A 27514-nucleotide genomic window follows, 5' to 3' on the forward strand; every position below is an offset into this window, starting at 1 on the left:
TAATATTAAATAGTGAAAAAAAGAAACTAAGAAGGTTTTTAAACAGTAAGAGTCTTTGCAATAAAACACATCATTTCAGTTCAGTCCCTCAGTTGTATCCAGCTCTGCGACCCTGTTTTGGAAAGGATAAAACTGACATTTAAGGCCACAGTGTGAGAAAACACTAAGTCAGGAATGGATCCCACTATGGTTCATTCTGTGACCCAAAGCAGGAAAAGCCCTTTCAGCAAAGCTATTATCTTCTCAGCACTTGGACCACCTGAATAGTCCTCGCTAGATGATAAGCACCTTGCAGAAGCTACCTCAATAAAGTGTTCACATCACCTGTATATTTCTTGGTTTCATTAGTCTTGTCTATGGGGAAACGGCTCTCCTCACCTTTGTTCAAAACCCAAACAAAGAAGGATCCCATTACTTTTTAGGGGGCAGGAGCAGGCAGTCTGACGATAACGTATTGTTTCTGAACTGTGCTTAATTAATTTCTAGCACAGAAGTCACACAGTGAAGGTGTCCTTTACTCTCACTCTTCTCTTTACACCGATGGAAACGTTAACTAAAACAACAGGCATCCCACCCTCACAGACACCGGAGTATTCCAGAGATCTGCATTTCAGTTTAGTTGGCAATACTCAAGTACCTACCAGGAAAGAGGAAAATGAAACTAGAACTGCATAAGACAAACAAACAAAAAGCTTTCTTATTTTGAGGATGACAATATATAATTGTTCCATCAAGGGCAAATGATATTTGATCTATTATCTTATAAAGATAAGGCAATGTGGTGACTCCTTCAAATTATTCTGAAAGCTACCCAAGGAACACATCAACTTTACTATGTTTTAAAACATTGGACTTCCCTGGTGGCCCAGAGGTTAAGGATCTGCCTTGCAATGCAGGCGGACACCGGTTTGATCCTTTGGTCCAGGGAATATCCCATTGCTGAGCAACTAAACCCATGTGCCACAGCTACGGAGCCTGTGCTCTAGTCCCCTCGAGCTGCAAAACTACGGAAGCCTGCATGCCTGGAGCCCGTGCACCACAAGAGAAGCCGCTGCAATGAGAAGTCCACGCACTGTAACTGCAGAGTAGCCCCCGCTCAAGACAACTAGAGAAAGCCCAGGTGCAGCAATGAAGACCCAGCTCAGCCAAAAATAAAAATAAATAAAATTTAGATAAAATAAATACACTAAAAATGGGAATTCCCTAATGGTCCAAAGGTTAGGACTCCGTGCTTCCACTGCAGGGGACGCGGGTTGGATCCCTGGTCAGGGAGCTAAGATCACGCAAGACATATGGCACAGCCAAAACAACAAAACCGAAAAAGTGAAAAAAAAAAAAACAAAAAAAACCCCTAAACAATGAAAAAGTATTCTGTTTATGTTCTAAGGGATAAGAAGTGAGCATCTCTGGATTTGGAAAATAGCATAGAGATCTTGTATAAATGCAAATATGATTCCTCAAACCACAGAAAAGTAGCAGTGCCACACATTCTAGGTAGTGCCTAAATTTACTAAGAAAAAGCCTGAGAATTCTCCATGAGTAGTTAACGCCAACTGAGATGATGACGATGCAATCAGTTTCTGAAGGGAGACCAGGTCTCTTTTCTGACTTTTCAACCACAAAAGTTTTTCCACAAGGAGCAAAATGGTCATTTAAGGAGACAAAATATGCTTATCAGCTACAGCTGGCAACCAAATTTAAACCAAGGTCAAAGCTTTAGACCGCTCATCCATAACCTAAGGTCACAAAATCTAATTACATATGTCTGCCTAAGGCAGAAACTGAACTTTTTCTCGATATAAAGAATAATAACTGGACTTTCCCTGGTGGCTCAGTGGTAAAGAATCCACCTGCTTAGTGCAGGAGACACGGGTTTGATCCCTGATCCAGGAAGATCCCACATGCTTCGGGCCAAGTTAAGTCCCTGCGCCACAACTACTAAGCCTGTGCTCTAGAGCCTGGGAGCCACAACTACTGAGTCCACGTGCCCTCGAGCCCATGCCCCGCAACAAGAGAAGCCGCCCCAACAGGAAGCCTGTAAGCAGCACCGCAAGTAGAGAACAGCCTCCGCTCTCTGCAACTAGAGAAGAGCTGTGCAGCAACGAAGCCCCAGCACAGCCAACAATGAATAAAATTATTTTTTAAAAAAGAATTACAACCTTCCACAGCTTCAAAAAATAAAAAGGAAAGAAGAAAATTCACAGTAGAAAGTAAATGGAAAGGACAACATGAAGATAAAATGTTCAGTAGCTGAGGGGAAGAAAACACCAAGCTCTGTTAAAAGTCAAAGTTTAATATTGAAGATCAATCTAATATTCTATGCAGAATTTACTTTCTCCCTAGTTCGGAGAAAAACGGATGTTTAATGATCCTCCTAGTGTAAGTATCATGCTGACATTCAGACAAATTACTACCCGTTCAGTGTAAAGAAAGATGACAAAACCTGGACCTAACTACAAAGAGCTGAGGCCAACCGTCTTGCGGCATCTAAGAAGGTAACAAAAACATTCAACTATGGCTAATTAATGCAGGATCTTCTAAGTCCATTATTCATTGCTTCAACATTGTAATTTCATTTTTTATACAGGATTCTGAAACGACACAAGTTGCAAGTGTGGTTCTGGACTTGGCTGCTCTCCCCTGGAATGCAGCCTCCTCTCCCGAATCGCTCCTGGATGAAGGCTTCCTGTTTACTCGCCCCTCCATGAATACGCCACCATCTCTCCCCGTCCTGCAGGCCTGTCACTTTGTTTTAAAAGAAAAGTAGCCCAAGTTCTTTCCTGAATAATGTTTGTTTTTATTTAACTTTTGTAAGAAGAATTTTAACTCAAAATTTCCTTTACAAAAATATTTACCTCTTAGTGTCACTCAATTACAGGTTTGCCTGAATTATTATTGATCTAAGACTACTACCTCAGGTCTCAAGACTTTAATCCTTCTGGACAATTATTTGGTCACTTCTTAGATTCCAAAAAAATTTCAAAAGAACAGGGAAGAAGTTCAAAAGGGAGAGGATATATGTATATGTATAGCTGGTTCACTCTGCTATACAGTAGAAAATAACACACTGTTTTAAAGCAACTATACTCCAACAAAATTAAAAAAAAAAAAAACAGAAACAGAAACAAAGTGAAACATACTCCTTTCTTCTAAGATTTCAAATGATCAAGTTAGTTGATATCTAACTCTTTTCTTGACAGCTGTATGCAGCAGTAATACTGTTACATAAACCAAACCAACCAGACACTCAATTTAAGTTACAAGTCAGTCTTCGCCTATTCCAAAGGCACAATCTTACTGAATATAGGGATTACTCCTCCTTTGAGTAATACTAATGAATCTTGGTTTTCAATTCAAGCTATCTGTTAATCAGAGAAGATTCTAATAAGAGAGTTAGGCCTGAGACCCTCAGCTACCAGTATCTAGCACACCTAAGGGAAATGGAAAAAGCATGGGCATCCACCAATTTGAGTTCCACAGGGGATAAAGGAGGAAATAGGAAGTATGTGTTAATAGTGCTGGAAAAGCTAAAGCTGTTATTTTCACGCAGAGAGATCATCAAATGATGCATCTGTCAGATATGTATAGATTTTATAACTATACTCTTTCCATCAAAGAATCCTATTATTTAAATTCCTATAGGAAAAATAACTATCACTGTTACTATCAATAAAGCTCTTTGGTCCCTAAACCATTCTCTATTGAAATAACTGCCTTGATAATTTGATTTTTTTAAAATATATCTTGATTCTGATAATGAAGGTTTCCTAGGAAAACAGTTGCCACGTGATCATCCAGCAGAACCAAGACCTCAAATGGGTCTGTGTACTCTATACTCATACCCACCTGCAGAACCAGATGTTGCTTCAGGAGATGACATATTCTGAGTTGCCTTTTCATTCCTCTGGTTTGGTGTAGAAATTATAAGTCTGTCTTGTCCCCTGACACTTATTTCTGTTTTGTTACCAATTCCCTTCAAAATAAGGCAAATTAAAAAACAAACAAACAGGTGATTACCAGACAAATGGCATTGTTGGCTTATAAAGATGGCTTAAGACCATTCATAATGTGCTTGGATTTTTTATTGCAGTTACTTTATTATCCTTGCCATTATCAGAACAATTTTATTAAGTCATCAGGTTGTATTCTAAAATGTATGATGAGATTATTCAGGGGAAAAAAAACTATTTGTTAAGCCCAGATGATGAATGTCACTAAAAAAAATACCTGTACTACCTATTCTTCTGTCAAAACCAAAGCATTTTCTAGTCTGAATAGTCTCTTCCTTTACCCACATCACAGTAAGAGAACTGTAGTCATTTTTATATGGTAAAGTACCCTACTACATGGATAAAAATGCCAACGTGTCTTTGAAAGACAAGACTCTCCTTAGATCACAGAAGTATGACCAAACTGTGCACCCAATAAACAATTTGGAGCAGACAGAAGTCCCATTTCAGTTCTGTCTCATTTTAGGTATTTTTTAATGCAGTGAAATAAAAGAGTGATTAAATAAATATAATATATGTATTTTTAAAGCCTTCATTTTTAAAAGGTCAGTTTTACCTCAAATTTCATTTAAATATCACTCTTTGGAGGGGGGTGACCAAGTTTAATTTGTGCATCCCAAAGCTGATAAAAACCAGCTCCAACAATGAAGCCAATTCACATTCAAAAAGCACGCAAAGGATTTATTTGCTAGTCAAAGCTGTTCACAGAACCAAATGGGGACTGTAACTTAACTTTTTCCAAGGAGCTTCGCCTTAGTGAAATTAGTTGATTCTATAGGCAGAAACAGGTTAACAGAGGACATTTACACCTTTGGAAAATATATCACTGATGAGGCGTCCTTATATTTAATTATTTTCATGAGCACGTGACACTGTTAAGAAATAACCACAGAATTCTTCAAAACTTGTACACATCCACGTGCGTGAGCTCAGTTGCTAAGTCGTGTTCGACTCTTTTGCAACCCCATGGACTGTAGCCCACCACGCTCCTCTGTCCATGGGATTTTCCAGGCAAGAATACTGGAGTGGGGTGCCATTTTCTTCTCCAGGGCGTCTTCTCGACCCAGAGATCAAACATGCATCTCCTGCATTGGCAGGCGGTTCATTACTGAGCCACAAGGGAATCCCACACAACCATGAGAAGCCACTAAATTGAATACACAAGCCCACGGTTATGGGGCGGGCTGGGAGGGTAGTGAGGAGGTATATTAAAAATGACAAATGTTATAGAAGTTTTAAAGCCTTAAACTCAAAGTGCCCTGACTGGAGGCCCAGGGCTGGCTGAGGAAGGCATTCTCTCTGAAGAGGCTGAATTCATGCCCCTACCCAGGCTATCACCATGGTTCATTGTGACAGGACACACACAGCTCTGGTATTTCCCTAAAATGCATGAGCACCCCAAGCCAACGTGAGCCGAACAAAATTGCTGGTGCCACCAAATGGATCAGCAGGTACAATGATTACAATGGTTAATTCAGATAAATGACAGAGATGATTTAATCAGAAGCATACTTTGCAACTAAAAAAAAAAGCTAACCACACAAACTAGAAACGGGCGAAGTGCCCAGTTTTTTCCCATGATTTTAGGGAGCTGAGCTCAATTTTGGCTGCACAGCTCAAGATTAATCTAGTACAGATGGGGATATTACAAAAGAGGGGGGGGAAAGAAGGAAAACAAAGCCTTTTTGCCTATGTCCTTTTTGCCCCCATCTTAAACATAGTAAACTGACTGTACATTTCAAGTGTGGTGAATACAAAGGGTATTTAGATGATGACCTTGTGTTATCTGGGTTTTTTTTTTTTTTAATGCCAACATTGACTACTTACTAGACACCTGGGTTCCCCCAGAAAACCCATGAGAAAAGGAGATACCTTCGTTGAATAAACAAACTGATCGATAAATTTCCCATCTCCTGTAGCATTCTGCAGAGCAAACACTTGTTCAATTTTCACCACGGGAGACATGTTACACTTTTGCAAGTCCAGGCTCCCTTTGTGCATGGTGATGGACGCTGGTAGGGATTTCCTCGCTGCCGCTGTTTTCCAGGCCACTTTCACGGGAGGGGGCTCGTCCTCGTCCAGGCCCGTGTGCCGCCGCTGGCTGTGTCTCCGCATTTCAGTACCTGAGGGCGAGGAGGCTGCCTCGCCTGCGTTGGTCTGTTCTGGCTGCACATTGAGCACGGACCTCGGTCTTCGGGGCTTTTTCACTTCGGCTTTGGAGGCAACATTCTTTTTCGCTTGGGATAAAGTCTCCTCAGGCTGTTTATCAATATAGATGAAAGTGTACTGTTCTATCCTCTCCTCCCGGGTCATAGTCAGCGCTTTCTCTGCATGGGCAATGCCGATGTCCCACTGGGCACGTTCTCTTTGAGGCCGCGGTTTCCGAATCTGGAAAGAAAGATGCAGGCATTAAGGAACACGCTTTATTCTAACTGGGCTTCCCTGGTGGCGGAGTTGGTAAAGAATCTGCCTGTAATGCAGGGGACCCAGGTTTGATTCCTAGTCGGGAAGGTCCCCTGGAGGCGGGCATGACAACCCACTCCAGTATTCTCACCTGGAGAATCCCATGGACCTAGGATCCTGGTGGGCTACAGTCCATGGAGTCGCAAAGAGTCGGACACGACCGAGCGACTAACACTTTACTTCAACAGGGACATTGAAACCCATGCGTATTTCCCATGTGGTCTTATAGTCTTTCCAGGTGTGCATACACACCTTCAGGGTCTTCAGGCAAATAAAGGAAATGTTCTGAGCCTGTAATTCTGATGGATCCGTGCTACTACCGAGGACACGCAGGTCCACTCTCTCTGATGGTAAACCCTTCCCTGTCGCCCACTCTGCTGGACGAGTCCCTCCAAGGAGTTGTCCTCTTCATATCACAGTCATAAAAAGCTAGCAATGATGATGGCGGAGAGAAGGAAGGTGACAGAAATGATTGCTTTCAGTGGCCTAGGAAACACAAACATTAAAAATGTCACCCTCAAGCTCAGGGGTGCTGCACAGACCACAGCAGAGCTAATGGAGGGGCAGAAAACCAGTGTTTGCAGCTATGCGGCCGGCTTGTGCCAGGATGCAAACAGGGTGCAGAGAAAGGAGAGCCCCGAGGAACACGTGACAGTTGACAAGACCCAAGAAGACAGGAACATATGAGGGGAAAAATAAACCTGAATCACAGTTTCCACATTCCTGATCAGACGACTGGATTGGCAAGACAGATTAGAAAATTTTGAATAAAGGTATGTGAATGACCAAAGCAAGTAGGAATTAGCCAGGGAGCTTAGACTGAGGGAGCCAGAAATTAGCTAATGGAACCATCAGACAGTATAGTATGTGTCAAACACTGACATTTAAATTTGTAACATGTTACAGAATGTTTGATAAAAGTCATCAAAATCCTCTGAAATAATATTTAGCTTACTGTGAAAACAGAACACATTTCTGAATCACCAGAGGCCCACACTAAATTGGTTGAGTTAAAAAATCTCGACCAGACTCTCGATTATCTCGATTATCAAGAGTACAGGTCCAAATTCTAATATGTCCACCACCACATCATCTTTGGTTCCATTACTAATGTGACCTTGGCTGAACCAACTACTCAAGCTTTCTGTGCCTCAATCTCTTCATCTGTAGAAACAGGAATAACAGTATCTACACCTCATTGACATTATAATGAAGATTAAATGGATTAACACATAAATAAAATGCTTAAAAAAGTGCCTGTCTCAGTGTAAGTACTAAATATTTTTAAAATATTTTACTTTCATAGAACAATTTTGCTAAACAAGCATAAAGGGGAATTAGGGCAGGATGCCGAAATTAAATGAAAAGAATAGAAATCTCTGACAATATCCATATTTCACTAGCATCTATTAGACTTTATGCATTTGAATTCAAATCAAAATAGAAGCCAAAATTGTATTAAGCAGAAAAAGTTTTCGAGAGGACTGTGATGTTGTTTATATGATATGTAAAATTTGACACAGTGATAATAAATTATTAAAACTGAACTTAGAGGACTAAAATAAATCATTCTAATTGCCTGAATTCAAGTACGAAAAGCTCTACTAAATTATTAAGTCCCTTAAAATCCGCATTCAGTTGATCATGTTTCTATGTCATCAGTCACCTTCTGCTTTTCAGAGTGATTGCTGGCTTGTCTGGTCGCTTCAGCCAGTAGTTCCTCATACTGTTTGTGGCCTTTATACTCTCGGACCCGCTTCTCATGAACCCACGCCCTCTCTGGCTGGTTGCTAAAAAACTGGACGTGATACTCCCGGGCACCTGCAAGCAAAAATTCTTGTTAGCCATTTCACGGCATAAGCAGCCACATATATTTTGCCAAAAATGTGAACCTAAGCTGGGTTCCCTGGTTTACTCTTATTAAAACTTGTAATTTTTGGATCATCCAAAGATGCAATCTGACATCTACCAATGACACAACTAATAGCTACTATAAAAATCACCTCAAACAATTAAAATTAGTACAGTGAGTTTTAAGAAGAAAAAAATATTACAAATATTCTGCTCATTATCAGATTTGTTACCTTGGTTACACGATGTATTTTCACAGGCCTCAAACCTTTTTACAAACAAATCTGGGTATAAATAAATAATTTTTCCTTCAAAAAAGGCCTATTTTCTTGGACTTTTAAAAGCTAAGAGCTGATCAAACTGCTTTTCTCTTGACATAAAAGTGTGGCTGAAACTCCAATACTTAACTACCTGATACGAAGAACTGACTCCTTGGAAAAGACCCTGATGCTGGGAAAGACTGAAGGCAGGAGGAAAAAGGGATGACAGAGGATGAGATGGTTGGATGGCATCACTGACTCAATGGCCATGAGTTTAAGCAAGCTCTGAGAGTTGGTGATGGACAGGGAGGCCTGGCGTGCTGTAGTCCATGGGGTTGCAAAGAGTCAGACACGACTGAGAGACTGAACTGAACTGAAAATCGTGGCGCACAGACCCAGGAGAACAGGAGTGGTTGCAGAGATCCCCAGGCTCCCATGAGGTCAAAACCTTCATCATTATAATGAAGAAGATGTCTTTTTTGAGATGTTGACATGTGCAGTCAATACGGCAAGAGCAATGCTGGGTCAGACTGCTGGTATCTCACCACAAATAAAGGCAGTGAGTGACTCCAAATTACACTGGTGGTGTATCTTTCATAGTCACACGCTGGCAGTTAAAAAAAAAAAAAAGCCCAGTTTTACTTAATGCCCTTGATGAAGCAGTAAAAATGATTAATTTTACTACATCTCAACCCTTTGAGTTTGAGATAGTGAAGGACAGGGAAGCCTGGTGTGCTGCAGTCCATGGAGTCACAAACAGCTGGACACGACTGAGAAACTGAACAACAACAACATCTCGACCCTTGAACAGATGTCTTTCTCATATTCTGTGTGATGACACAGGAAGGGTATAAATCACTTCTGTGTGCTTCATATATGATGGCTGTCAAGAGGGGAAAAATTTCTCTGATCGAACCTTGTGGTGACCCGGCCACCTCTTCACAGAACACCATTTTTACTTGAAAGAATGACTGCAAGGAAAACTAGGTTATTGGAACTTGAGAGTTTGGCAGATATTTTCTCAAAAATGAACAAACCCGTTTTTCACTTCAAGAAAAACAACTGATAGTGTTTGTTGCCAATAATAAAATTTGATCTTTCAAGAAAAATTAGAATATTGGAAAACTAGTATCTGTCCCTAGGAATTTTCCAACTTCTCAGTAATCAAAGAATTTTCTGATGAAGTAAGTGGTGACTTAAAGAATGTGATTTTTTAAAAACTATCTATAAAGCAATGTGTCAACATTTGGAAGATAGGCACAAAATATGTTTTAAATGGCTAAAATATGATGTTACTAAGTCATAAAAGGCAAAGATCCACTCAAAGTATAAGATAGAACCAATGGATTTTAATGTCATGAAGTACAAAAAGTTTATCAACAGGATTTCAGATTCCATATTGCAACTGACTCACTTCTTGCTGAGTATGGGTGTAATAGCAAAGAAATAGGCCCACAATTATCTGAAAAGGCTATTAAAACACTTCCCTTTTCCGACTACACATCTGTGTGAAGCCAGATTATCTTGCTTTTCTTCAAAGCAACAAACCATAATAGGCTGAATATAGAAGCAGATACAGGAATCTAGTGTTTTCAGTTAAGCAATTGGCAAAAATGTAAAAATACCATTCTCAATTTTTTTGCTTGGGAAAATATTTTTCATAAAACATGAAAAATTTCTGCATATAACAGAAAGTAGATTTTTTTCTAATTGGTAAATATTTTAAATTTTCTCAGCTCTAACTTTTAAATTAACATAAACAGTAATAGATATAACCTATATAAAGCTAAAGTGTTTAGAGTCCTCACATTTCAAGAGTAAAAGGGGTTCTGGGACCAAAACATCTGAGAACCATAGCTCTCCAGTGGTGCTACTCTGAGACTGTGGTTCCCAGGATAAGTGTGCTACAAAGCAGAGACTCTAAGAGTGAGCCTCTAGAAACTATGATAATTTGACACTGCATGATATCTAGGCTCATATTCAGGGATCCTGTGTGTGCTTGTGTGCTAAGTGGCTTCAGGCATGTCTGACTCTCTGTGACCCTATGGACCGCAGCCCGCCAGGCTCCACTGTCCATGGGATTCTCTAGGCAAGAATAGTGGAGTGGGTCCTCCAGGGGATCTTCCCGACCCAGGAATCAAATCCACATCTCTATGTCTCCTGCACTGGCAGGCAGGGTTCTTTAGGACTACTGCTGCCTGGGAAGTCCCCAAGGACCCTGTACTGTATGTTATTTTTTTTGAACGGGGAAGCCTTTCATTTCTCTAATAGTTAATTTTATCATATTGGATAAACCTAGAGTTTGTCATATAGAATGAAGTTCCATATCTGGAGGATGATACTGGGCACCTCTGGCTTCTAACCAAACGTATTGTTATAATCAGAAAAAGCATTTCAGTTTTAACTTTTAAACTTAAAATGAGAAAGACCTAAACAATAAAATACAACTTGAAATAGGTATGTGATCCAAACATCTTTCAATGTGCTTTTCAAAGAATTATCTCTTTATGTGTGAAAACCGTTAACTATGTTTTCCAATGCTAAGAATCTGACTAATAGCAATACTGACTAAAAACAATATGGAAACCAAAGATTACTGTACAAAATTCAAAGTAAATTTTACAAAGCAGTTTAGATAATAAGCAATACAAAATGCTTCTCAGGTATCATGTGTAGAGTGTAATCAACGAAATCAAGTTTTATATTGTTTCTGGTTTTCAGAAAAACTGTCAAAAAACCACTTCATTTAAAACTACTGCACAGGCATGCAATGAAATATTATCTTGCAATAAAAAGAGACAACATAGATGAACTTCTAACCATGGTGCTAAGTGAAAAAAACCAGACCTAAAAGGCATCATATCGTATGACTTGATTTATATGAAATGTCCAGAAAAGGCAAATCTACAGAGATGAAAAGTAGCTAGTGGCTGCTTAGGGCTCAGGGGTGCAAGTGGGAGATGAAGAGTGACTGCTAATAGATACAGGACTTCTTTTTTGGGCTGATGAAAAAAGTTTTCAGATTAGATTGTGGTGAAAGTGAAAGTCACTCAGTCACTTCCAATTCTTTGCGACCCCAAGGACTAGTCCATGGAATTCTCCAGGCCAGAATATTGGAGTGGGTTGCCATGACTTCCTCCAGGAGATATTCCCTTCCCAGAGATCGAATCCAGGTCTCCCGCACTGCAGGCAGATGCTTTACCGTCTGAGCCACCAGGGAAGCCCAAGAATACTGGAGTAGGTAGCCTATCCCTTTCTCCAGTGGATCTTCCCGACCCAGGAGTTGAACTGGGGTCTCCTGCATTGCAGGTGGATTCTTTACCAGCTGAGCCACAAGGGAAGCCCATCAGATCGTGGTGATGGCTGCATAACTGTAAATGTGCTAAACATCACCAGATTGCACGCTCTAAAAGGGTGAATTTTATGGCATGTAAAACATATCTCAGGAAGGCTATTACTTCAAAAACTACTGCAGAAAAGAGAAAACTGAAGATATTATCAGAAGGTACATTTTTCAAACCTAAATTCTCAGATTTTGGTTTCCTCAACAGTACAAACAAAACTCAGTTTTTCCAGCACTAAAGTACTGAGGACCAGACCAGATTAATTCATAACATGAATGCAAATACTTCCTTTGAAATAAAAGATGAGGCATAAATTGTACCTTCCTTTGTATCCCAGAAAAAAAAATTCTTTATATAATCCCAAAAGGCTGGTTTTCTAAAGGGAGAGAAACTGAGGAACCACAGCTCTCACATAATGCAGGATTTCAGAATGCTCTGGAGGCCCAGACACACACTGTTTTATCTAAGAAGGCTTGTCCCTCTTGGGAAATCCTTGTCCCTGTCTTCTCTCATTCAAGATTCACAGATTATTAAAAGTGCAAGGCACTTCAGAGATTAATAGTCCAACACCCTTACTACATAAATGAAAGAACTAGGACTGCCTTCCTCAGTCTCTGTAACTCATGAGCAGGGGGTTCAGTTATTTTCTCCCCTTATTATATACTAGTGGTTAAGAGTGAAGGTGATGGACGAAGATTTCTCTGAGACTCTATTTACAGATCTGAAGCAAGATGATATTAGGCTCTGCTTCACAGTGTTGATGCCACAAGGGCTGCTTAAGAACACATACAAAGGAGTTGTTTTTGTGTTGTTGTTTTTTTTTGGCCATGCCACACAGCATGTGGGCTCTTAGTTCCCTAACCAGGGATCAAACCTGCACTCCTTGCACTGGAAGTATAGAGTCTCAACCACTGGACAGCCAGGGAAGTCCTACAAAAGAACTGTTCAACAGTGATCCTTGCACAAAAGCGGACATCCAACAACGTACTTTTAAAAAATTTTTCATAATTTTGTACTGGGGTACAGCCAATTAACACTGTTGTGATAGTTTCAGGTGCACAGCAAAGGGACTCAGCTACACATGCCTCCATTCTCCCCCAAACTCCCCTCCCATCCAGGCTGCCACATAACACTGAGCAGAGCTCCCTGTGCTAGACAGTAGGTAATATTGCTTTTTTTTTTAAACTTTTGCCCCACTGAAGCTTCCAGTCTCCCCAACCGTTACTCAGCGCACTATAATGACGAGATGATTGTCTTCTGCATCTGGCTGGATCCCTTGCTGGGTAGCACAAGAGTTGCAAATATGGCAGATCTCATCACAAATCTGACTTGTCGGACCTTTTTTCTCCTCGTAACAGTGAACAGGCACCAATATAGGAAGTTTAAAATGAGAGAAAAAGAAATAGGTGCAAAGTTGTCACAGGCAATAAGGGACTTGACAAGTGATTCCACAAAGCAAATATCCAGAAATAAATTCCAAACTCCAACCTTCCTTTGGCTACTAATAAGCAAGTCCATTCCTAGGAATCTACCCTACAGATTTTGGTCAAACATCTTCTTAACATTTATTGACATTCCTAAGGTAGGATTCTATGCCATTCAAAGTATACTTATTTATCACATTGAATATTTAGGGATGTTTCAGTAAATTTACAGATTCAAAAATGGAGTAAAAAGAAAGTTTTTAATTAAAAATAAAACCTCAAAAAACCACAAAAACAAAATGGGAGTTAAGGAGGAAAAAAGCATTTTGCAAAATTTATCAGGATGAAAAGCACCTCATTGAGTAAAAAATTAGTACCCACAGGCGTCAAAGATGAAACAAAAATGTTCAAAGAAAGCTTGGCCCAAAGGCCCTTAAGCTCACATAAGGCGTTTCACCACTTACAGATCTGCTTTCTTTTGGAATTCATACGAGAGGTCAGATGAAGGTTTGTTTGTTTTTAGAATAGAAATGTGAAAGAAATTATAAAACAAACATAGGATGTTTCAATGGAAAACAAGGACTATGTCAGCTGTAGAGCCTCTCTGCCAGCTAAGATAACCATTGTTATTACACTGTTCATCAAAAACTGACACTGATGTAGGTTCTATCCCTGGGTTGGGAAGGGCCCTGGAGGAGAAAATGGCAACCCACTCCAGTGTCCTTGCCTAGAGACTCCCACGGACAGAGGAGCCTGGCAGGCTGCAGTCCATGGGGTCACACAGAGTTGGACACAACTAAGCACGAATGTGCACACACACACACACATTTTTGTGGTGTCAGATTATATTATCATGTATGTACTTTAATATTCATAATAACACTTAAGAGTCACTTTTTTGCCCCAATACCCATTTTTACTTAACACCCATTCATGCCTCTTCTTACCTCTTGTGTTAATTTTGGTGTGCACCTCAAGCTGGGGGTCACTGGACACCATGCAAGGCCACCAAGGATAGGTTCCCACCTTAGACCAAACAAGATCGCCGACCTGGAACTTCACACCAGCGGATGCCTCTGCTGTAGGAACAGAAGGTAATGTCGGCTGAACCTGTAGGAAAAGGTCATAAAGAACTTTGTCAGTAGAAAAGAAACTTTTAAAAAGAAAAACGTACAAAATACCTCAAACACGCTAACCATGGAAAATTTATCTTCACTCATACTTTTGTCTGATGCCTGCTATCCATATCTAGCAAAAGGGAAGAAGAGAGGAGGAAAATAATTAATAAGCCCCACCCCAAATATTAAAAATAGGATGGATGGTTTCTATCACCCAATTATTGATAAGTGATCTCAAAAATTCACAAGTATGAAAAAATCGTCATAGATTTTAAAAGGAAAATAATTCCCTAAAAAAAAAAAAAAAATTGACCTCTTAAGCCAGCTCCAAGATTTATTTCAGTATAATTCCTGAAGTAGCAATAGGTGCTATGTGTGTTCTAATTCAATCGCTCTGCACCCACCTTTGCACACCATGTCTGGTTACACAGAGTTCACTAAGCCACTCACCGGGGGCTCCTCCTTCGGCACTGGCTCTTCTCTTGGTTTTTCCGATTCAGGGTCAACTCTCTCATTTGGTCTCTAGGTGAAAAGAATAAAATGGCAGCAAACCAAAGAACAGTGACACACATACAAAGAAAGAAAGCGCAACAGCAAAGGAAATCAGGGACATACATTAACTGAATACCGTGAGGAGTACAACGTCCACAGCATATGACACTGTGTCTTAACATCCCATGTCCACTCTACACCACAGCCAACGCTCCTACTTCTTATGCTATCTCTTTAAAAACTTAATTTCCTAATCTGTTGATTCTCATTTTTTTTAACCTATCAGAGGACAGAAAAATGGGCACTCTGAGATTACTAGTAAGAAGTAACTTGGAATTCTTCTAGAGAACAATTTGGTAATATGTATGAAAAGCCTTAAATTTTCAGACTCTGGCCCAGCAAATCCATTCTAAAAATGTATACTGAAAAAGCACTGATACATACATATATACACACATACATACATACAAAGACAATCACATCGGTGATATTTTACAAGAGCAAATATCAGAATTAGTCTGGATGTCCAAAAGTACAGAGTTAACTAAATAAACTGTAATACAACTAGTTAGTAGAATTTTAATACGAATTTTTAAGTGACACAGAAAAATAACATTATAATGTTATTTGTAAACAACAAACTGCAAAGCAGTTTGTATAGTGTGATTCCAATCCTGGAAAAATAATTTTTATGTGTACAGGAAAAAAAAGAGTAGCAGGATACCACCAGAAGATGGACTACGTGATTTTTTGGATGTGCTTTTCTATATTTGTCAAATTGCCTAGAGTAAACATCACATTACTTTTCTAGTCATAAAACCCACAAATACGTTATTTAAAAGTTGATTTCTACACACCTTTGAGGAGGCAATTTGGGAGCAAAACTCAAAACAAACTCTTTAGTTTAGCGATTGTATTTTAGGAACCTGTCCTATAGAAATAAACAAAGTGAGAAAATCTAAGCACAGGGATGGTGACTGCAACACGATCTCAAGTCAGTAACCCACACCTATCAACATCTTCACACTTGTTATTTAAAAACAGCCTGTAAGGACTTCTCTGGTGGTCCAGTGGTAAGAATCTGCCTGCCAAGTGCAGGGGGCACAGGCTTGATCCCTGGTCCAAGAAAACTCCACGTGATGCAGAATAGCTAAGCCTGGGAGCCTAGAGGCCGTGCCCTGCAACAAGAGAAGCCCTCACATCGCAACTGGGGAAAGCCTGTGAGCAATCAAGACCCAGCGCAGCCAAAAAAATAAACTTAAAAAATTCTTTTAAAAAACAGCCTGGACATGCCTTGAAAACTATTTGATACACTGTACAAATAAATTGATTAGTGTAGTTATATTTGAGGAAGGAGATTAGGAAAATGATGAGGAAAGACAGATATCTGTATATTTCATTTTCCGTAAAAAGCAATTGCTTTTGTAATTTAAAATGTTCAAAAACTTTTCTTACTTGTCAAAGAACAGAATTTAATTTAGATGACTTAAAAAAAAGAGAGGTCTAAGAAGAGATCATTAACTTCAGTCTAATTTCACTTAAAAACTATGGCTAATTCCAAAAAAAAAAAAAAAAAAAAAACTATGGCTAATTCTAGAAGCTACTTAAAATTCTCCATTCAATTAATTCAAGACATTTAAGACACTGCTATAAAAACAAAGCTTTATTAAGTAAAATAAACTGTGAAAATTGTTAGGAAATGATAAGCGAGACTCATATGCCAATTCCCACGTGTGGGTCATTCACTGGACAGTGCCCAGAGAGTTCCTGGGCTGTTCTAGAAGCTGGTGTGTAGTGGTGAAACATACAGATGTGACGCCTGACCTCAAAGAGCTCACAGGTGGGTAGGACAGACGGACAGACAAATATGAAGCTCCGTTAGTCACTCAATCATGTCTCACTCTTTACAACCCCATGGACTGTAGCCCACCAGGCTCCTCTGTCCATGGGATTCTCCAGGCAAGGATACAGGAGTGGGTTGCCATGCCCTTCTCCAGGCGATCTTCCCGACCCAGGGATTGAACCCTCGTCTTCTGAGTCTCCTGCGTTGCAGGCAGATTCTTTACCCGCTGAACCATTTGGGAATTCAACACAAACATACACTCATACAATGTATGAAGAGAAGTAACAGTGTGTGGGCATGCAGCTATCAGGAAAAGCCTCTCTGAGAAAGTATAATCTGAACCAAAAGAAGAGGAGTTGTAGTCCAGTAAAAAAGCGGGGGAAAGAACATTCCAGAGAATAGCAGCATGTGTGAAGTCTCCGAGGTTAAACAAAGGTAGGAACTTCAAAAGAGCCCTTACGGCGGCCACAACTGCCCCAAAGAGGAGAGAGGTTACAAGACGAGAGGGGAGGAGGCGACCTCACCAGAATCTAGTGAGCCATGTTCAAGGGTTTTATCTCAAGTGCAATGAAAGCCTCAGAGGAGGATTAGGGGGAGAAGTAACACATGCCAATTTCTGTTTTAAAACGATCGTGTTAGCTGTTGTGTGGAGAATATCTTGGAAAGGAGCAAGAGGGGAGGCGGGATGTTTAATCAGGAGGCTACTGAAAATACTGGAAGTAGCCCACATGGAAGAAGATGGTGGCGGCTCTTCGTGGCACTACGTGAACTCTGTCTGATGGTCTGTGGCGCTGCTATGACTGGCTAATCCGATAGGACTCACTCACTGAGCAGGAGAGAGAAACCTATGTTCAAGTGAGAATTCCCCCCCTCCCACCCCCGGTCACTGGTGTGACAAGGCAGTTTAAAAATACTGTCCACATTTGCATAGGCAGCTTCATTTCAGTCCAAAGATATAGAGCAAGCCTTGACCTCAGCTTCTCAATTCTCAAGCTACAGCAGGAGGACAGGGCCACCTGGGCAAGCATGTGTGTAGCTGGGAAAGCGAGTCCTCCTCCCCTGCCTTCAGTCTTGGGGATGTCGGAGCATTTGCGAGGACCTTTAACTCTGAAGCCAGACAGATAAGAGTGACTCATCTCTGCCAAATGATGGAATCCTACTATTGTAAGAGCTGATCTGAAGCTCATAAACATTTCTCCCTTTCTGGATTAAAGACAGGATTTCCTTCAAAACCTTTATATTATTCAAATGTCTTTTCTCTTCCTGATTTTCCTGGCTGGTTCCAGGTTGTTCGCCTTTCCTTCAAATGAAAGTTGCTCAGTCATGTCCGACTCTTTGGGACCCCCATGGTCTAACACAGTCCATGGAATTCTCCAGGCCAGAATACTGGAGTGGGTAGCCTTTCCCTGCTCCAGGAGATCTTCCCAACCCAGGGTCTCCTGCATTGCAGATGGAATCTTTACCAACTGAGCTATCAGGGAAGCCTGCCTTGCCTTCAGGCTGGCTCGAAACAAAGTTAAAATCACTTTCAAAGAACTAAGTTTGTTTTTTTTTTAAACACAGTCATTTTAAAAGGAAAGAAATGACAAGGGAGAAAAAGAAGACTAACAAGATTTATTCTAAGCTTTCAAACTGCAAAAATAGAAGAAAAAAGTCAAATAAAGGTGCTGCAATGATAGAATGTGAATATACACTGCAAAATGTGCTAATATGTGACCAAAACAGAAATATCTAGTAGGCATTTGGAGATCTAAGACTTGAGCTCAAAAAGGTAAAGAGAGATAACAGATTACCACAAACATCAATTAAGAAGGGGACTTTTTAAGATGAAATGGTCAATGGCAGTCAAAAGCTTAGGAGTCAAGAAAAATAAGGAGTCAGAAATTGCCAACAGATAAAATATTGCTGGGTATAAAATCCACTTTCCTTTGACTGTTCAAAGGATAGATAAGTTTAAAAGAGATTAAAACTAAACAGGGATTGAAGATACCTTTTTGGTACTAACAGTGCCGCTTTAGGAAGAGAAAGCATCAGAGAAAAAGATGACAGTGAGCAAACTCTTCATAGCTTTAGAGTCATCTTAATTTTAAATGATTTTTATGGGTGTACAATCTCTTTACATTTTTAGCTGATTTCACATGGAAAGACCTTTTTTTTCCAGTAAAGAATCATAGGAAATTTCTTAATCTGGTAGGAAAAAATATGCTAATGGCAGCTAAAATAAAATTCTATTACCCTAAATATTCCTTTCAAAAAAAAACTGGGGGAATTCCCTGGTGGTGCAGTCATTAGGACGCGGGGCTTTCATTGCCAACACCTGGGTTCAATCCCCGGTCAGGGAACTAAGATCCCACAAGCCACAAAGTTCTAAACACACACACACCCACCCACACCCACCCACCCACACACACACACACCCACACCCACACCCACACCTAGTATTTTTATTAAAATCCAAGAAAGAGATTTATCAGGATGAATAATACACATCAAATCTGGCAGCATTGAATGAAGGTGGGAAGAAAAATGTAAAGCCAGTAAACTGCTTATGCATTTTTTCTTTTACTTTCTGAATAACCTGTGAGTTCGTAATGCATATAAACAGTTTCTAAGAATTTTAAGATCGAACAGTCTGAGGCTGGAGAACAAGATATAACCTCTAACTTAGTGCTAGTGGGGCCAAAGAAGCTGTCTAGCTTTTTATATGTGAAAATGGCAAGTTGAGAGTTACTAGGCCTGGCCTTAGTGGATAAGCCCACCGAGGGCTGGTGGAAGACCAGTGTTTAAACAGAGCCTACGCTCACATGCCTGAGGCATTACACCTGCCAAGGAGGAAGAAGTGCAGAAACATTTCCACATGTTTCTAATTTGGTGGGAGAGAAAGCAGCTAAAGCAGCTTTACAAAATATACAGTTTCAGTAGTGATAGCAGGTCTGCTGCTGCTGAGATGTCTGGACACACATTTTCATTGTTGGAAAGATATACTTAGGTTGTTCCACAGAACAGCCACTCTTTAGAAGGCCAGATAGCTCAGAATTGGGAGGAAATACTCGTAGAGCTAATACTAAGAAAAGACGAAAGAAAACAGGAGTGAGTGGAATCTTGTTTTTAGATGAGAATTTGTTTGCTTTGTCTGTCTCAAAAAAGAACCTATGAGTGAGCTTTTAAGGAAGAAATATACATCTGTACATCTAGATATAGTTATCAATGAACCCAGCATGAGGACAGTCACTCCAGGCACCAGCTCTCCAGGCACCCTTGGGCGTCCGGGGGAGGGGAGGTGTCCAGTGGTGTCTGCAGACACTTCCATGGGCTTCTCTTTCCCTTCCGAGCCCTCTGTAATGCTGGACGCCAAGGATGTGGACCTCTAGTGACAGCCAGGAGTCACAAGCGTATCAAAAGTTAAAACACTTAAATCAACCATCCTCAAGGAAGCAAAAGGAACGTTGTTCAAGTTAAGGAAACACCTATAAAACCATACACGGTTACAAAAAAAGCAGGCTGATGTGTGCACATCCCTGTCTGCACGGCTTAGCAGAGGCACAGCCCTAACAACAAGCAGGGTCCTGGGACGCCGGCTTCAATGTTCTACTGTCAGAGCACAGCAGCACTTTTATGGCCCCTTCCCATAAGCTTAGACCTGCCCCACATGTGCGATAGAAGTCTGATTAATCAAATTCAACTAACAAGAGCTTAGCTCTTCACTACATTTCTTTGAAAGAAAATGTGGTGGGTCAGGGGAGAAAAACAAGGGAAAAAAAAACAACAACCCTAGATTTTCCCCCAAAGCTCAACTTTCAGGCAATGGTCTTGGTAACATTTAAGGCACTCAATGCCACTTACCACGTCTATATCTTCAATCAAACTGACATTCCTTTACCCCAAGAGACTGTAAGATCCTAAATAATGAAATATTAAATTATGCCCCTACAAGATTAATTAAAAAAAAGAAAATGAACTAAAACTCTTAAATCACATCTAACCATTTAATTCCTGGATATAACCATTAACTGAAGGTTTAAGTGATATAAACGGCCAGACAGAGCAGACAACCAACAAAGACAGAATTGGCTTTAAAGTCTCACTGAAAAGTGACTCCTAGACATATCATTGCACTGAACTGTTTCCTAGATTCCAATAAAGCAAAGAGTGGATATGAAAAATGAAAAGGCTATCTTCTCTTGCCTCTAACTGCTTCCAGCCCTATTTCTATTGTGAGATATATTTTAAACTATACGTTTTAATATTTTTATCAATGAGGCAAGAAGTCTAGCCTAGTAAGTAAAATCTGATATTCTCCTATTTGCCGGATTCTTTAGAGCAAAACAAATTTGGGCCAGCAAGATGGTTCTTAGAACCTCAGCTAGAACCAAATTCAGGTTTTATGCATTTTCGTGATTCCCAAGGGTCACTGGGGTTTCACATGTCTTTTCACTGCAGGTCCATGAAAGAAATACTACAGTGGTTGTATCTGGAGGGGGAAAAGTTAACTTCTCTCCTTTCACTGATTCATTCACTTAATCAACAGTGTAAGATACTACATGAGCTAAGATCTACGCGAGGCGGGGGAGTGCATTTAATAAATGACTTAAGAAATTTAAAGCCATTTCAGAAACCACTTAGCTTCAGAGTCATTTTACAGCTACAGAACTAAGATGGCAGAACTGCTAGTGTCCACAACTTCTCTTTATCTCATCACTCAGTTTATTTTCTTCATAGCACTTATCGCTATCTGAACCTAGACACGTTTACATGCACATGCGCGCACGTGTGTGTGTGCACGTGTGTGTATTTTCTGGCTCCTCTTACTAGAATGTTAGCACCCTGAAAGTAGGCATCTTTACTTTTCACTTGCTGGCCAACTTTCAATTCTTAGAAAAGTGTCTAGCACACATTAGGTACTCAGTGGATATTTGTTAAGTGATTAAGATAAACAATAGAAAATGAGAAAAACATATTGACTTATCACACTGAGACTTGTGAGAGCCTAGAACAGGTGTGACCTTTACTCCAGTGAAAGATCATGTTGATCTGCATAAAGAAGTGGAACTCAGCTACTAAGGAAAAGATGAGTTGGTAAGATGTAAACATTTCTTTGAATAGAAGATAACAAATTAACTTGCATACCAGATGGAAAAGCATTCATTTCTTCCCAAATAGTCTGGGGACATCTTCAAGTCATACTGTATATTAGAATATTAATGAAAAACTCTTCACTCAAGCTAGAATTGATTTGTTACATACCTCTTGTTATTAAGAAAATTAATACTGAAACCTCAGAGATGTTAAAAAAAAAAATTAGTAGCACGCATCTTAAGTTACCAGCTAAGGATGACTTTTATAAAATGCTACCTGAAGTTTTAATGAGTATGTATGAATACTAACTCTGATTTTAATAAAGAGTTCCTTTGTTTACCTCAGGTTATTTTGCAGCAAACACACTAGGATGAATGTAAATCTAAGCTCTCCTGGCAAACATTGGTCCAGGCGGTTCCTTTGTGGTACAGTGGATAAGAATCTGCTTGCCAGTGCAGGAGACACGGGTTCCATCCCTGGTTGGGGGAAGATCCCATATGCTGTGGAACAGCTGAGCCCACAAACCACAGCTACTGAGCCCGTACTCTAGAGCCAGGAGCCGCAACTATGGAGCTGAAGCCCCAGTGCCTTAGACCCTGTGCTCTGCAACAAGAGAAGCCACCGCAATGAGGAGCCTGCCCACTGCAACAAAGAGTAGCCCCTGCCTGCCACAACTAGAGAAAGTCCACAGGCAGCCAGGAAGACCCGGTGCAACCAGACCAAAAAAAAAGCTGAAGTTCTGAAACAATGGAAAACCAATTTCATTAACCATATTCTCACCGACTTTCCTCTTCATCTTCAGAAGCCAGTTTATTACAAGCAAGATTAAGTGAGACTGCTAAACAAAGACACATCAGAGGCAAGACTTTTAGTGTCACATGTTTTTAAAATATTTCTTTACTCAGATGATGTCCATTCATTTACTCAACAAATATCTACTTACCACCTGTCATCATAACCCAAGCTCCTTGCCAGAGATCAGAAGAAAGAAGTTATCAGAAATATTTACATTTGAAGAGATAAAAACTGGAAAAAGATCTCTTGGGCTTCCAGTAAATGTGAAAATATTACAAAATTTTTCAAAAAGATGTTTCAACTTACATTTTGTTCTTCTGGTTCTAATTTGGGGATTTTGTGCGACTTGCGCTCTTCAGATCTAGCTGAGTCATGCTTGTTGCTCTTTTTCCTCTTTTCTTTTCTGCTCTCATGCTTTGACTTTGTGTGCTCACTTGCCTGGACTTCATTTAAAAGGTCTCCACAAAGGGAAGACTCAAACAATTCCCTGCCATTCTGGATAGTTTTGGTTATTTTTAGTTTAATTTCAGGTGAGCCAGTCTTCTTTGGAATCACAGTTTGTGGTACCGAAGGAGGAGGTGGTGGTGGCTGTGGAGGAGAAGGCTTTTCCAGAATTTCATGGGGTCGTGTGTTTGGAATTTCTGAATGGTAATAGTCAGTGGGGCTAAAGTTTCTAACTGCACCAAAGCCGTTGGCGGACCCATTGGGATACTGGTTATACGGCTGGTATTTGGTTTGAGTTTCGTACATGCTGATGGACGGTGGGTAGCCATTCGTGAGTGGAGGAAGATCTTCTGTTGTGGGTGGGTACTGAAAGCCTTGCTGCAAGGTAGCTTCATATGGTGTCTGGCCACCATCTTCAACAATGTCACTGTTGTTATCAAAGGCATCCTCCTGGCGGATGTTGGCGGAGTCAATGAGTTGAGGTGGTTGCTGAATTGTGTTTCCCATGATCCCTTGCATGAAAGAGAAAGAGAAATCCATTGTTCTGCTCCAGCATCCTTAACTTTCCCTTTCTCTCATCGGGCCTAAAGTTTTAAAAGAGAGATCAAAAAGTGTTAGTTAATAACCTCAAAGGCTAGATGGCTAATCAATAGCAAAGGATTAAAAGAAAATATTCTGAAGCCCATTTTCATATCCAGATCTGCACAAACACTGTTTTTAAAACAAGCAGCCAATGTGATTCTGACACAGAACACTTTTTATTGTAAATGCTTATCTGTTTGAAACTCAATGACTGTCATAACAACTTGAGTAACAAAAATTTTGTCCTCTTTGCAAACATGCAAAATTGTTTTGACATTCCTTTGTTTCCCGAGTTAGAGATTATAAGTCTCAGTTAAAACTGGTAATTGCAAAATCAGCAGTGTCTTGACACATACAAATTAAGTTCCATGGGAGTTTTCCTTGGATCATTCATCCAGTGGTTCTGTTATTACAAAAATAATAAAATCTTACTGCAAATATTTTAAATACAAAATTTAAAAGGCCAATTAAGTCACGTGTAACCACGTAAATACTTCAGTGGGTATTCTTCTAGATCTTTCTCTATATATTTACACACAAAATATTTAAAATAGTTTAATCTGCGACTTGCTTACTCAACTTAAATCCTAGCTATCTTTCTACATCAGCCATATACAGATCATTCTCATACATCCTTCACTCTCTAAGTGGCTGTCGTCACACAGTAAACAACTGTGGAATCTACCATATTTAACCATGACAATCATTCAGTTGCTCACAACTCTTGGATATTATAAATGGGCTTACAGAAAACTTCCTTGAAAGTGTATCTTTACACATATATGTATTTCTCTAGGACAGATTTGAAATTCCGATGATACTGTAAAACTGTTCTATAGAATAGCTTATTATAGGCTGTACCGTATCAATTTATACTCATACCAATAGTGTGAGGGGACAGCTAGTTCCCATGCTCTCGCCAGCATCTAGTTGCTTTTAATCAGTGATATAGATAGTAGAATCATCTTTTACAAAAGGCACATGTCAAGACCTATGTACTGATGACCCAGATTCAGTAAATCTGGGGTGAGGCCTAGGGCATGAGTATTTTTTTTCCAGTTCTCTATATATTTGTTATTTATTTTTAGTTGAAGGATAACTGCTTTACAATATTGTGTTAGTTTCTGTCATACACCAACTTGATTCAGCCACAGGTGTGCATATGTCCCCTCCCCATTGAACCACCCTCCCACTTCCCACCCCATCCCACCCCTCTAGGTTGTCACATGAGCTCCCTGAGTCATACAGCAAATTCCTACTGGCTATCTATTTTATATATAGTAGTGGATACACTTCCATGCTACTATCTCCATTCGTCTCACACTCTCCTTGACCCCCTACCCTCCATGCCCACAAGTCTGTTCTCTATGTATGCATCTCCATTGCTGCCCTGCAGATAGGTTCATCTTTCTAGATTCCATATATAAAGCATGAGTATTTTAATGCCACATTCCAGCTGATACTGATGCACACTGCTGGCCAGGTCACTGCTTTACTTACAGTTACTGTGCCTTTTCTAGAAGGTGTCTGGAATTGCCCACACCATGTGACAATGTTACAGTATGGATGAGCATCTGTTAGGAAATGCTTTGAGACCACTCTGCTCTGTCATAGGTTTGACAGGTCCACATCTTGAGACAGGAGATTAATGGACTGCCCAGATATAATTTTGAAAATCCTATAAACACCTCTTCTAAAAAGCTCTGAGGCTGAGAGGATTTCACTACTGTGTCAAGTCTGATGAGCTAACTGTAGATGGCAGAATGCAGGGAAGTGGATTCGGAGACTAGAGCCCAGTTCAATTCTGTGATTTACTGGTAATGTCCACCATCGTGGTTCTAGTAGAAAAACGATAAAGCAAGTAGGCCAAACAGTGAAAGGAAGAAGGAAATAAAAGCTGACAACATTTTCCAAGGTGTATCCAATTAAACAGCTGTTTATTCTGATGTTTGCAAGTGGAATGAATGTTACCAGTTCTTAACTTGCAAAAGAATGAGTATGAGAGCTTACAGAAAATCAAATTGCTTTTACTGCTCTATACTGGAGTGAGGTGGGGGGGAGGGAGGCAGCAGCCACAGGATGTGAGAGAGCACTCCCACTTCCTTAGCATCTACTCTGGACCAAGCACTTTTTACACATCTCACTTAATCCTCAAAACAACTCTTCAAGGTGGAGTGACTCCTGGCTCACAGATAAAGAAAGTGAGCTGCAGAGGCGTTCTTAGGGGGCTTGCTTAAACCCCAACGCCAAGAAGGCTGAATCAGGATTTGCACGTAGGCATCTCTTACTCTGAAGCCCAAGATTTTTCCATTACGCCACTGCCACTTTCCTCAGGTGTTAAGTTCTGAGGATTTGTTTCTTCTGTTCAGGTATTGGGTTGGCCCAAAAGTTTGTCTGGTGTTTTCCATTACATCGTATGGAAAAACCCACATGAACATTTTGGTCAACTCTATTCTTTATTGTTTGGTCACTGCTAAAACAACAACTAATCATTTCATAATAACCACCACTAACACTTAAAAGAGAGTTTAGTATGTGCCAGGAGCCACTCTAAGAGCTCTATAAACAGGACACCATTTAATGCTCCCAACAGGCAGTCTGGTCTCAGAGTCTGTGTTCCTAACCAGCATATCATACTGATAATGCTCATAAAGGTTAGAAATCATTTATATATATAGCTTAAGAATTGAACCCTACCCTAATCTGACCCTTGACAAAAATATGTAGCTCACAGACACAAGAAAGTATGTTCTAAATTCCGTAAACACACATGGGGCAAGTATACAGGTAGAATTCAACAGTTCTCCAAACTTCCAACTTGAAAGCAAGTTAAATACCAGCATTTGACATGATGCAATCTGTGCTTTTGGTTCTTGTAACTGTCATACTCAAGATCAGCTTCCAGATAATGTCCCATAGTCTTTAGAGGTTTTCAGGCACATGCACTCAGGGACTGCAAGGAGATCAAACCAGTCAATCCTAAAGGAAATCAATCCTGAATATTCACTGGAAGGACTGATACTGAAGCTGAAGTTCCAATACTGTGGCCACCTGATATGAAAAGCCAACTCATGAGAAAAGACCCTGATGCTAGGAAGGATTGAAGGCAGGAGGAAAAGGGAACAGAGGACGAGATGGTTGGATGGCATCACCAACTCAACGGATGTGAGTTTGAGCAAGCTCTGGGAGATGGCAGAGGATAGAGAAGCCTGGTGTGCTGCAGTCCATGGGGTCAGAGAGAGTCCGACATGACTGAGCGACTGAACAACAACAATTCAGATTTCTGATACTTCTGACTTAGTTCCAAACACAAACTTCTAAGAAGTCTGGCATTTCCCCCTTCTATTCTCTAGCCCTATAACCAAATATTTTATTTTAGTTTGAACTAAGAAAAGAAATAACATTACTATATTACAATTACAGCATAAAAGTTAGAGGGCTTCCCAGGTGGCACTAGTGGTAAAGAACCCACCTGCCAATGCAGGAGACATAAGAGACATGGGTTCAGTCCTTGGGTTGAGAAGATCCCCTGGAGAAGGAAATGGCAACCCACCCAAGTATTCTTGCCTGGAGAATCCCATGGATAGAGGAGCCTAGTGGTCCACAGTCCAAAGGATCACAAAGAGCTGGATACGCCTAGTGGTCTATAGTCCAAAGAATCACAAAGAGCTGGATACCACTAAAGTGACTTAGAACACACGCACGCTTAAGAGTTTGCAATTACACAGTGTTTTCACATACTTTCTTATTTGATCGACAAAACAATCCTGTACAGCTGACAGGGCAGGTGTTAGCTTCATTTTTCAGATAAC

The 27514-nt window shown here is 40.3% G+C and overlaps 1 protein-coding gene across 1 annotated transcript in view; it reads right to left on the reverse strand.

Moving 5' to 3' along the window:
• Window positions 1-27514, reverse strand: part of NSD3 (nuclear receptor binding SET domain protein 3) — a 97766-nt gene that overhangs the window by 40188 nt on the left and 30064 nt on the right. The window contains exons 2-7 of the mRNA XM_052661299.1: window positions 22983-23704; window positions 14921-14992; window positions 14300-14462; window positions 8140-8294; window positions 5883-6398; window positions 3847-3973 (exon numbers count right to left, since the gene is read on the reverse strand). Of these exons, the coding sequence (XP_052517259.1) occupies window positions 3847-3973; window positions 5883-6398; window positions 8140-8294; window positions 14300-14462; window positions 14921-14992; window positions 22983-23660 (1711 nt within the window). The 5' untranslated portion in view covers window positions 23661-23704. The remainder of the gene's footprint in view (window positions 1-3846; window positions 3974-5882; window positions 6399-8139; window positions 8295-14299; window positions 14463-14920; window positions 14993-22982; window positions 23705-27514) is intronic.

The sequence above is a fragment of the Budorcas taxicolor genome, chromosome 24 (genome assembly GCF_023091745.1).
Source record: "Budorcas taxicolor isolate Tak-1 chromosome 24, Takin1.1, whole genome shotgun sequence".
NCBI lineage: Eukaryota > Metazoa > Chordata > Mammalia > Artiodactyla > Bovidae > Budorcas > Budorcas taxicolor.